The 13407-nt window shown below is 40.6% G+C and overlaps 1 protein-coding gene across 3 annotated transcripts in view; it reads right to left on the bottom strand.

Annotated features, from left to right (window-relative positions):
- Positions 1–4390: 4390 nt before the first annotated feature.
- LOC138265713 (mitochondrial fission factor-like) overlaps positions 4391–13407 on the bottom strand; it is a 248650-nt gene continuing 239633 nt past the window's right edge. For all 3 annotated transcript variants that reach the window (XM_069213669.1, XM_069213679.1, XM_069213689.1), the window contains one exon: positions 4391–5008. In XM_069213669.1, the coding sequence (XP_069069770.1) occupies positions 4877–5008 (132 nt within the window). In that variant the 3' untranslated portion in view covers positions 4391–4876. The remainder of the gene's footprint in view (positions 5009–13407) is intronic.

Below are 13407 nucleotides of genomic sequence, written 5' to 3'. Positions count from 1 at the left end.
GGAGGGCGGGAACCAGGAGAGAAGGGTCAGGTAAGGGACAAGAATAATGAATTATAAATATAAGGGGATTGCAATACCATAGGAGACTTTTTAACATAGTCCCCTCTATGGAATGCCAAAGACCACATTCAGAGATAATAAGAGCGGGGAAGGTTTATATGGGTGTCTAGAGACCAGTTCTCTCCCCCACCTCTGAGGGGAAGTGGAAGTGGAAAGAGTGGACATGAGGGCACTCGAATGGGCCAAGGAAGGTAGAGGGGGCAGAAAGGGATACAAATAGGAATATATGTCACAAGGTATTTATACACAGGGAATGTTCATGGACCATATAGATCATAAAGATCAATAAAATATATTAGTAACACATTTGAAATCGCTACAATAAATGTTAATAGTCTAGGGAATCCCAAAGAGTGTGGCTCAGGCTTGATTTTCCTAAGTATACAGAGGCGCTTGTCATAATGATACTGGAATGCTATATAGCATAGGAAATGAGAGACAGAATAAACTGGGCACACATATCCTACGGGTTCAAAAGATCATGTACTCATGTGCATCAGTGCCCTACTGAGAATTGACAAAATACTTTACAGAACTCAGGGATTGCACCAGAAAAGGTATGACTCAGACTGTAATTGTAGATGAGTGATTGGACATAACAAATATTTTGAATCTGATATACTGTAGATCATTTCCCATTATGGACCTAAGTTTGATTATCTTGATGGAATTCTCCAAATAAAGAACCTGTTAATCTCCTGTTCCTCCCTCCACCTTCCATAATTGGAAAATTCACTATTACCATCCCCAAGCTGGATTAATCTGATACAATGGTATAGCCCAATCTTATTTAAAAAAAAAAAAAGTTGCAAATGTGAGAGGTAATGGCAAATAATCAGCCAGTTGATAGTTTGCATGAGAAGATAGGTTTTCTTAATTGTTCTAGAATTACAGAGTGCACTTTTCTAGATCCCCTTCCACTACGACTCACCCAATGTGCCAGCCAAAGACAGAAATTCAGTTAGACTGCATCAAACCCTCTACCCATGGAGCAATATTTTAACAATGTATTTCTGGTAATGACCAATCCTGTGACATATTACAGGGATAGTTAATGAAACCTCAAACCCTCTTTATTTTCAGGAATAACACACTCAAGAACACTAGAAATGAGGAATAAGTTTCAAAGATTTATTTTAAAATCAAAGCCCTAATTTAATGTATCAATGTGAATGGTACCTACCATAAATACATATAAAATGGCAGGAGCAATGTTAACCAAAAGTATGAACAGAATGAAAAACCTCAACATGATTGCTGTTATGCATTTATAATACTTCTAACCTCATTTCTCTACTTCTAACCACTAAGCTAATTCTAGCACAGCAGAAAAAACAAATGCATTTCGAATTCCAGAGATGGTTCACATCTACATACCAAGGAGAGGCAGGAACATCTGATACCATCGCCAGCCTTAGTATAGAAATGAGGAGACCTGCAAGTAGATGAGGCAAAGTTCTCTCTGGGTCGGTGGGTGATGCTGTAACCTTGGGAGTGCCAAGTGGTCTGAGGACTGATGATAGGGGCTTGAGACATTCGGCCAGTCAGTTATCACAGTGAAGAAACATTGAATCCCTGCATTAGAAAGAGGGGGACACAGAGTTACCTTGCCTTGTTTGTCTTCAGCTGTGTATCCTGGTAGCCATTACCCTGACATGTCCCAGAAGTAAAAGAGGAATGGTAGGGGAGGATGAGTTTTTAAAGCCCAGAAAATCCGCCATGTAAAATCATTGACAGGTGTAGAAGTAGAAGTCCCTGAAAAGTTCACAAATGGCATAAAGGCAGTATTGATGTCCCCTACACTCATGTGTTAAGACTTTAATATCAAGAACAATGAATTTGAAATCAACACTATTGAGGCAAAACTGAAGATGGTGACCAGCAGGATCTAGAACAGGCCCAGGAGTCAATGGAACCTAGATTGTTTCTCTGGAGGATCAGAGTCATTGGAGCATCAAATGGAGATGATGTATTCATCTTAACAGGTGGGCAGCTTTCAATTCTGTACTGTGGGAATATTTTGAAAATGGAGTTGTGACAGGAAATATTAGATAATAGGTGTAGAGTATCACAAATGCAAACAATGGAGTCCTCTTTCCCAAGTGTTTAATGTCTAATGACAAACTGATGCCAGTATTGATTTGAGGTGATCAGGGTGGGTTTCTCAGTGCTTACTCACTATTGTCAAAAGGCCTCAATCAGGAATATCAGGAGAGGGCACAATAAAGTTAAAATGGTATTGTACAGAAAGTGAGATTGCATACAGAGAGTGACAGTACCAAAGAGAGAAGTGTTTTCAAAGATTTTCCCCTTTCTTTATTTCAGAGACATGAATGTGGGAGAAGGCACGAATGGGGGTCAAGTAAGTGCTGTGTTACTGCAATTCCCTGTCAAACAGAGCATCTTATACCACTACAAATCATTTCTTTTTACCTAGGAATTCAACCTATTAATCCTATTTCACTGAACTAGGGAGAAGACCAACCAGAGAAAGAGCAAGGGATGAGCTAAAGTGAAGACAAATATAGAGCAAGTCTGTGGGTCCACTTTTTCTGTGAAAGTGTTAGACGCTCCTGGTGAGGTGGACTGCTGAAAGACCTGCTTAAGAAAGATTGAATAGTTCCCCTTGGCAGCCTGATTAGGAAATTGTTCTCCTTTTTCATTCTGAATTTTAAGTCTGACCTAGAGACAACTTCAGATGTCTCTCCAGCCACATGCGTTCACAAAAAAAACCACAAATAATTCTGCATCCCTCTTCATCCGTTGGCCTGTTAAAACATGATTTACATGCAGTTTGCACCACCCACTCATACAACATGGGGCAGTGGGACAGACCATTTCAGCCACTGACTGTCTTGCACTTTGAGTATCTGTATTTTGTCTGACCACATGTACATTCCTTCAAAAAAGTAGTGCACTCGAGTTCTAAGGCTACTCCCACGGAAGAGTGAAGTTGTGTAGTCAAGGCTTACTTTTGGAGGGCATTTGAGGATTAAAATCTCTTATCTATCACAGTGTTTGTAGATTTAACCTAGACACATGCTAAACTGATCTACACTGGCTTGTGCGAGGAGAGAAGGAACAGCAACATGCAGGAAGATAATTGAGAGACTGCTGCCATTCAGATCTACATATATATTCTTTGACAACTGACCATCTTTGAGCTATACTTTCATGCAGGACAGAAGACAAGGGTATCCCATGAATTTGTGTACACATGATCACACTGATCCCTACACAATAGCATTTTAGAAATGTGAGGAGTTCCAATTAGGAAAGACAAGCACAATTTAGCAGGAAACGACTATGTACTCTCTCAATAAGAGTTATAGAAAGAGTTCTGAACCCTACAGCTAGTATTAGGAGACATCAACCACTAACCATTTCATAGCCTGGAAAGGGGCAAAGTAGTTTCTATTAATAAAATATATGTTGTGGATCACATTCTCCACAACAGTTGACCATTCAGCAAGTGTGCTGCATCAGAACTCATTCTGGGGACGGGAAGGTCTTCAGGCAACCAGTGACATGAGGATTCTGAACAGGAAAACATACCAAGTTATTCAGGACTGATGAAGTCAAATGCAGAGAAGCCTGTGATATCCAACCTTAAAAGTATTTAAGACAATTAGTTGGGCACTGAGAAGATCTTACAATTAACAAAACATGAGCGATGTAATAAAACACAGCAATTATACAAAGGCATAGAGTTCCTGGCATCATTAGTCTGGCCACCTGGGTTTGAGTAGACATTTAGGGAAATGAGTGTTATAAAAGGTCTCGCAAACTAGAGTAATGACTGCAAGTTGCAAATAATGAAACGTTAAGCATTAAACCAGAAGATTAGGGCTGCTCATGGTTAAGGTGATTGTGGCACTGGAAAAACAACCACAACCAACTGGCTGTTCTGGAGCACTCCAGAGGGTAGGTAAGAGGAATAGGACAAATAATGAACTTGCGTGGACTCTCAAGTAAGAAGTTGCATATAAGAGTGGGGCATTTAAGAAAAGGCAAAACGTTTACCAAGTGAATACTTAGCAAAACGAGGAGGAACTTATGTATTTAAATGGTGAAATAGTGTACCCTTGAGCTGCGACAAAAGAGAATTTTTTTTTTTAAATAGTGCAGTTACGAAACATCACCATCAGGGCGATTCATTACAGAAATGGGGTACCTGCCAAGAGATTCATGGCTGCCACCTCCTGGGAGATGAAAATCACGTGACAAACTGGCACCAAAGAAAAACATGTTGGGTGGCCACCTAATATGGAACACTCAAATTAGGATGAGCCAGGACATTCTAATCCTAAGTGAAACAGCCAATCAGAAACATAGGATAAAGGCTTTATTTTGTCTTATAATTCATAAAAACAAAACAGAAGATGAGCATATTCTTAAGTCACTCTACATTTTCAAACCTGATTGTCATGAACTTCAACTCTGGTTGTGTTTACTACACTTTTTACTACTGAAGTCCAAATATGCAATCTGAGCTTTTCTTTGGTCTTTAGCTGGTGTGTATACATGATACCAAACCCTGGCACAATTGCTAAGTGATGATATTAGAATGGTTGGAGACAACGTGAGTCAGGAGTGCAGATTGTTCCACATTAAATGGACATCGACTGCAGAGATCATCCTTTTTATTTGGACCAACGGGATATCAGGAGACCTCATGGGAACCCGCAGAACTCTGCAGAGAGAAACAGATCTTGTGATGAGACAGCTCCCTGGATGGTGGCTTTCCACGTCTGTGGAGGATAACAGCCTGTTTCCACTTCTCTTGCACTCAGAGATGGGTACTGCAAGCAGTCTGCTATTTTCTCAGCCAAAGCAGGGTGTTAAGGATACAAGCTGTTAAGAGAGCGAAGTACATCAACAGTTCTTTTTGGTATCCACCTGCTCTTTCCTCTTCGAGATTCTGAAGCCTCCTAGAAATCTTGATCAGCTGAAAAAGAAACAAGACTGAAGGTAAGATGTCATAACGCAAAAGCATTCCATAGTTAATTGTGGGGGTACTGCTCCTCATATAACTATATTTTACAGAAGATGTTCCATTCAGGGAAGGCTGAAATTGTTTCTTGCCTAAAAGGGCTCAAAGAATAAAGCATTTTGACTGTAGGAGAGCACAAGGTTTCCCTTAAGATTAACACTGAACATATTTGCACGACAAAAATGGCTCCCACCAACCGCTCCCATTTAAATTGTTTTTAAACTATGCCATCAACTCACAGTGTAAAACATAATAGAATAATTTTCATTAAAAAACAGAAGACAATACAATTTATCCTCACATGGAATTGCCTGGAAAAAATAAGAACAATTCCATATTTTCAAAAGGAGTAATTGTGGAGATGCTCCCAACATCATTGTACTATGTTGTCTAGTATTTTAATACATATGCCTTGATCAGATCTCCCCTCCATTCAGGTGAGTCAGCCTCATTAATAAGTCAAATGTTGCCTTTCCAATATTTTGTGGCCAATATGTCATAATATAAAACAGTACATCGTCAGATGAATGATCAAACAGAATGATAGCTGATTCACTGCAGATGTACCAAATCACAGATTTTCAGGATTATCTTAATCCGCACTTCCTTTAGAGCTGGGCATGTTACAAACATATGTATTGTTCTGTATTATGTCATGGTGTTCAAAACTTTCCTTTATTAAGGGTCTTGCAGGTGTTATTAGAAAATATGTAATCTGAAGCAATTTAGCTAACAGAGTCAACAGATGTACCAAACCACTGTGACTATTTTTGATGACCATTGAGCTAAACCATCAGGTTTGCATCCACTAGATAAGAATAAAGGTTTGATATAGACAGAAATGTATAATTCAATATATGGTCAATAAATGAGTATTCTCCAAATTGAGGGACCTCTCAAGACGACTTCTAAACTGAAGGCATTTAAAACACATTTAATGTATCCAACACTGTCTCTGAAACCTATGAAAAAATGTAAATGATTGATCTAGAAATTCTTTGAGTCTAGCTAAAATTTAAAGTAATGGAACTGGCAGCATGTTTTCTCACCATCATACCACACAGCAGATGCTTCAAATGCCTTACATGGAGTATTCCATTTATAAAGCTCTTACTATGCATTTTAATTTTAGAAAAGCTTTCTTTATACGTTTTGGTTTATTATTGATACTGGCACTGGCAGTGGAACTTGTGAATGTTATTTCTGTTACCACAATTTTGCCCACACATCTCTTTTTGAACTTTCGAAGGCATCTCTATATGTTTATGTTGTGACTGGGGAGGTAAAGCCTACCAACAAATTGGATGGTAATACATTTCGGATGTCTACCTTCATCATCATCATTGTGGTAACCCTGCAGCATCATGGTAGACCAACAGCACCTTTCCTTGGGCAAATGCAAAGCAACACCCATGAACAGTAACACTGTGGCCCCATTACACTGCCCACAACCATAAGGGCAGAGTGTTTGATGGGTCAGTGACTTGTCACTGACCGTGCGTCTCCAGCTCTGGACCACGGCACATACTTTAATCTAAGGTGGAAGAAAAAAAGTGGGAGAAGTGAATTTGAGTAGCAGGCAAATGCCACAAAGAGATTCAACGTCCCCAGACTTCTCTAAAGCGTGACATCCTTTTACTCACCCAACCCCTTCGATGCCCAGCCCAAAGTGAATGAAACATCAGGCTGCAGTGATGTGCATAACCAGACTGTCACCGTGAGACAGGGGGAAAAACACAACAGTTGTTGTTCAGCAGACCACCATTATGTTTCCCTACTGCCATAGAGTCTGCCCTAGGACTTTCAGCATCATGAAAATTATAGTAGGCTGCACCAGTGGACAACAATAGTAGGTGGTTGCCAAGCAGAGTGCAGGCAGAAGGAATATCCCAGCTGCAGTGCAATGCCCCTTTTGTTGTTTCAATTTTTTTAAAGTTTTGCCAGATTCATGGAGCACAGATTTTTCATAGGTGCTACTTCCACGAGTTTGCAACTTTACACAGGTGGAGAAGCAGCAAAACTTCTCAATACTTACCCAGAAGGAAATTATGAAGGACCTTAATAAGAACCACCTGAAACAGACTTCAACAAATTTAACTTTGAATGTATCTGCAAAGATTAAAAACCATATTAAAAAAATGTCAAAATGACATAAAAGTGGGGTAAACTATGGTGCAAATACAAAAAAGTACATTAACTCTGCCCAGTTGGTGCCTTTTACCATTTTTAGTTTCCATCCCTTTAGTTTCCCTGTTATTGTGTGGATCTTCGTCTCACCACATCGTTTTTTTAGGGTCGAGCACACAAGCACTCTGACTCCTGTTGTAATCTCTCTGTGGGCTTTTAACCATGCCATGTCATGCCCGACACTTTCAATGGTTCATGGCCTTGCCTTTTAAAATTCCCTTGATTACATTTGTGAAACGCATGCATATGTTGTGTCTTTTCCGGTGTTTAGCCCTCCTCGAGTGCACCGGTAAACTACTGAAAACGTACGAGGCTTCATGTTTTCTGTATGGTTTCTGGACTACTTTTTCTTTTTATTTTGTACACAGTGCGATCTCGCTGGGCAGTAATTGAGCGCTTTGTATGACTACCAGTTTCTTTCTATTGTTTATCCACATTTATCCACGCCCTCCTTGCCAAATTCAAGGTTTTATACAGCGCAATCACACTTGATTTTTCTTTTTATTACTATGCAAAGGTGAAACTGGTTTCTTGTTCAGATTAGTTTCCTTCACACACATGGCGTGGCACTTTAAATTGGCTCCCTTATGTGAAATTGTATTACTTTTCATATTCAGTTTATGCGGCAAGAAAAATCCGGTAAGAAGTTTACAACACTAACAGCTCTAACTCGAGCAAATGCGAAACCCATTGCATTACAAATGCTTGCTTCTTTTATCTTGTTATTTTAGCTTGAGTAAGTGCTCTATGGTTTTGTATTTTATTTACTTTCCTTATATTTATTAGCTGTTCTTACTTTTTTCTATGTGCTTTTATTTCTCAGTATCCCCTCAGGTCAGGAAGTTTAGTTGATGGAAAGGATGCGTCTTGGTGCCAGTTCTCCTCTTTTATTTACTCACCGCCCAGTCTTCTTTCTTATTTTCATACCACCACACACCTGTTCCAGCCAAGACTCCACTTCCTGCCTATTTATTTTGTTATGACAATGTGGCAGTGCAGCAGGCATGTGCAGCATGAAAGTTGACAGCACTGCCATAGGATGGCTTGGAATGAGTCCTTATTACTTCTCCCCCAACATGTTTCAGGACAATAGGACAGGCATTCCGGACAAGGGGGAGATAGGCTAGTTTGAGAACAGGGTAAAGGTTAGTGACACATAATAAGCTGGTGATCACTGTCTTAGACATACAGTGACCGGGGGAGCTGAGGGGAGGGCAGTAGGAGCAGCAGAAAGATTTTAGTGTTTGTATTTTGATAGGTAGTGGCACAATTACATGCTAACGATAGTGGGTAATGAGGCAAAGGGCATCTTTAGAAATATGGGTAGAGAGTACCTTGTCAAACCGAGTGTTTTAGCCCAAGCTTGGGAGGGACTGGTCATGCTTAAGCAGAAGGTGGAAAGCAGGGTGGTGTGGTATTGGTTTTCTCTCCATCCTGTGGTAGAGCAAAACTGATGAAAGTAAATGGAAGTGTCAGTGGGGGCAGCCATGCCAGTACTGGTAATCTTCGCAGGAGCCAAAAATGTAACTGATGGTGACGAGCATGGAGCTGTGGTGGAAAGTACGCTGAACAGGACCTGCAGAAGTGATTATTTCCTGCAGGGAAACCAGCAGCTAGTTCAAGAGCAATAGTGGGAAGGCATAAGGAAGAACGACTGAGCTTGGGAGGGTGGGCCACCAGCGGGCATCTGAACACAAAGAAAAAGCTCATGATAGTGCACTTCAAGATAATCAGACTGGTCAAGGATGAGACCAGGACAATGCTACCATTTTTTTTTTTTAAAGGAGCCTTGGTTATACTTATCTATTTCCATGGCTGATATAAGAATGTTGGGCTCAAACAGCGCAAACCTCAATATAAGTATATATGGCTTACCCCAAGATGCGTAACGCGTAATTGTTCGTTTACTAAATATTTATTTTTTCCGAGGCTTAACTCGAGACGCATAATGCGTAATTGTCCTTCCATTAACAATTAGCCTTTCTCTGATTGGTTAGCAATCATTTCTGTTCTTTTCCATGTTCAATAGTCATGACATCTGTTTCTCTTATAAGGGACCACCTGTTATGATTCTTTTAAATCAAATGCGTCCCCACAGTACCTATGGGATTTATTGGCATTAGATTCACATTTGGCCAACTTAATCGGTTGTTTACTTCAAAATATTATTTGTTTTTTTTAAATAATATGGACTAAGCCCTCTGATTAATGTGTCTATTTTTGCATTTAAGATTTGTGCATGACTCATATCGTATTAATGTAACTCATCCAAGTCGATGTAACATGTGGATTAATCTCTCTGATACAGAAATTATTCTTGCACTACGTGCTAATTACTTTCACTGATGTAGGAATTAACTTTATTTGACTATCGGCAGCCTGAAGTAATCCCTTGTACCATTGAATCTTACAGTTAGGCACTAGCCTGAGAGATAATATTGGATAACGAGGATGCATGTGAAAAACTAAATGTATGTTTCATTTGACTTGAACATCTTTCTATTGCCTTCTTGGAACAATTGAAGCTATGTTATCACTATTTATTATTTTAACAGTGTAGATTGATCCTTGTTCTCCTGTATAACACCACAAACTGAACACTTTCCATTGAACATTTGGAGAGGTATGGCATAATTGGATCTACATATAGGGGAAGAGACCTGTTAACTTTTCTCCTATCCATAATACTGCATCGGCATGCAGAGAATAAAATATAGGTAGAAGGTACTCTTTTCTTTTCGTTAAGTAATGAATATTTTTTAACTCACACTTTTGGGATTTCTGGTTCGTGTAATCTTTATAATCTATGTCATTTTCGTATATTGCCTAAATGGCTACAGAAACTAAATTGCCAGCACTTGCTTACAACCAATTCACTCACTCGATTTTTGTATCTCAATCAAATGATTTTATTTTGACTTTTTGTATCCTCTATTTTTTCACTTGTGGTGAAATTTTGAATCACTCCCTCTTTTCTTTCCTGCACTTTGGACGTGGGAGTTTTGGGTAACCACCTGCAAAATATGTTTTCCTTGACTTTTTCCTGAATTTATTCACTTTTATATTATATAATATTCTTTCTTTCTTTTTTACATCTTTTCAGCCTTGAGAAAGCCCCAGGTATATACACCCCAGGGGGCAAAACACGTGCCGGCTGTTTGTTTTTCAAGTGTATTACAATAAACCTTCAACTGATTTTATGGGTTTGACTCAATGCATCCATATAAAAACACCCTGACTGTACGATGCATCAAACATATATTTTGATTTTATGGTGGACCTACCCATCTCTTCCTTAGTTTTGAAGATGGGAAGAGTGGCATCACAAAATAGACTAATTGGGTACCAACAGAGATACAGGGGGCTGTTAAGGAAGACAAATGCTTGGGACAGAGCAGAGAAAATGCCAAGTTTTTGTGATACAGAGGAGAAGAAGGGAAGCATAATAGGAGCAAGAAGGGGAGTAATTGACCTCACAGAGACAGGGTGTCCCAGTGTAGCAAAAAGGGTAAACGCTGCCATGTATGAAGGATTGGAACAGATATGATGGAATGGGGTCTCTAGTTGGCAGTAAGTTCACACCCTGTCAATGGAGGGACCCTCAATCTTGTCAGGGTAAGGGAGATAAACAGCTTAGATAACCCCTGCTCACCCCCTTGATAGCTTGGCACAAGTAGTCAGGCTTATCTCAGAGGCAATGTGTAAAGTGTTTGTACAACCACACAGAGTAACACAGTGAAGACACCACACCAATTAAAAAAATTAGCCAATATTTATCTAAATCAAACAAGACCAGAACAACAAAAATCCAACCTACACATAAAAAATATACATTTTTAAATTGAAAAAGGTATTAATCCATAGAAATTAATTGATTTGTTGTTTTAACACAAAGTACCTTGTGAGTGACAAAAAACAAAGTCACAGGCGAGGTGATGCATCTGAAAAGAAAGTGATGCATTGATTCCTTGCTCGCAAGTGAGGCAGTGGCTCGATTCTTTTCCCACCCGGTAGGCGATACATCAATGTTTTTCCCTCAGGAGACTGATGTGTTGATTTCCGGGTCCGCAGCCTCGGGTTCGTGAGGTGATGCTGTAGATTTTGACACCCAGGGATAATATGTGGAAAATAGGGACACAAGGCAACAATGAATCTGCACTGAGCAGACAATGTGTCAATTTCTGCTGCAACGAGGAAAATGCTGTGCCAATTTTACAGACGGGATGCAGGTGCTGCGTCGGTGCGTGGATTTCCACCTTGGGTTTACCAACTCCTCCTTTCAAGGGCCCAGGGACTACATGTGGCACCACTTGGCAGATCAGGGACCACAGTAAGACAGCAAAGGTGCTGGCAAATGAAGTCTTTCATGGCCTTGAGACTTCATAACACGGAACAAGCTCAGTCTAAGCCCTTGGAGAAACTTCAGAAGCAGAATTTCAGAAAGCAAAGTCCAGTCCTTTCACTCCCAAGGCAGAAGCAGCAGCAGAAGGCCAGCACAGCAAAGTAACAGGCATACTGGCAGGTCCTCCTCAAGCATCATTCCCTTCTCCTTGGCAGAGGTTCCTCTTGATCCAGAAGTAATCTACAGTTGTGGGGTCAGCAGTCCAATATTTATACTAATTTCTGCCTTTCATGTAGGCGAACGTCAAAGGAAAGTCTTGGTACTGCACATGACTCTGCCTCTTCCTTGCCCTGCCCCAGCCACACTCTAGTGTGTTGGAGACTATATTGAGTGCGGTCAGGTACAGCCCTTTCAAGTGCAGATGTCAGCTCCTCCCTCCGGGACACACCTTAGCTCCCTTTGTGTTACTGTCTAGAGTGAATTCACAAACAGCCCAACTGTCAATCTAACCCAGAAATGGATTCAGCAGCCAAGCAGAGGCACAGAATGGTTAAGCAAGAAAATGCCCACTATCTAAAAGTGGCATTTTCAAACAGGCAATCTAAAAACCAACTTTACCAAAAGAAGTATTCTTAAATTATGAGTTCAGAGACCCCAAACTCCACATCTCCATCTGCCCCCAATGGGAAACTGCACTTAAAAGATATTTAAAGGCTCATGTTAACCTGTGAGAGAGACAGACCTTAAATAGTGAAAGTATTTCACTATCAAGACATGTAAAACATACCAGTAAATGTCCAGCCTTTTAAACAAAATGCATCCTGCCCAAGGGCCTACCTAGAATCCACCTTAGGGGTGCCTTATAAATACTAAGGATTGGGCCTGGCAAGTAGGTACACTTGCCAGGTGGAACTGGCAATAAAAAACTGCAAACACAGACACTGCAGTGGCAGGTCTGAGGCATGTTTACAGGCCTACTAATCTGGGGGGCACAATCGGTGCTGTAGGACCACTAGTAGCATTTGATGTACAGGCCCTGGGCACCTCTAGTGCACTATACTAGGGACTTACCAGTAAATCAAGTGTGCCAAACAGGGAAAACCAATCAGAATCACAATTTACACAGAGAGCAAATGCACTTTATCACCTATTAGCAGTGCTAAAGTGCCCAGAGTCCTAAAGCCGACAAAAACAGGTCAGAAAAAATAGGAGAAAGGAGGCAAAAAGTTTGGGGATGACCCTGCAAAAAGGGCCAGTTCCAACAATTGTGGCCTTGGGGACGGTACCTGTCCGGGGACTAGTGCAGAGGGTACGGTGTAGACTGAATTTTCGGAGCACAATTGATGGATGTCTAGCCCCACGGCATGAAATGGAGGATGGGTGGAGGCAAAGGGTGCCACTGAAATAGGGTCCAAGATTACAACTAGGCATGTGACAGTGGTCGGGCTGTTTGGCAGTATGAGGAGCAGGCACAATGAGGTACACAGACAAAGAGACAGAATCAATTGTCATTGGGGTAGATGAGGAATTGCGGTGCACACAAAAAAGGGGAAAAAGAGATAAGTTGTCACAATGCAGTGGACACTGATGGGCTCAAAGAAAATGTAGGTAAGAAGGAAGGTGAAAAGGTCGGGGTACCCCACATGGATAACTGTGTCAGATTGACATGTAAGAAACAGGTATACAAGCTGCGAAAGCAGACAACAAAGACACACAGAAAGAGGTGGCCATACATGGAGGTGCCCATATCTTTACAGACACACTTATTTGAGGTAACAAGGGTGAAAATAAGAAAAGAAGCATTTATGGACCTATTTAAGCTGTT

This window comes from Pleurodeles waltl, chromosome 2_1 (genome assembly GCF_031143425.1).
Source record: "Pleurodeles waltl isolate 20211129_DDA chromosome 2_1, aPleWal1.hap1.20221129, whole genome shotgun sequence".
NCBI classification, from domain to species: Eukaryota; Metazoa; Chordata; class Amphibia; order Caudata; family Salamandridae; genus Pleurodeles; species Pleurodeles waltl.
The sequence above is the reverse complement of the archived record's forward strand: the minus strand, read 5'-3'. Positions and strand labels throughout refer to the sequence as shown.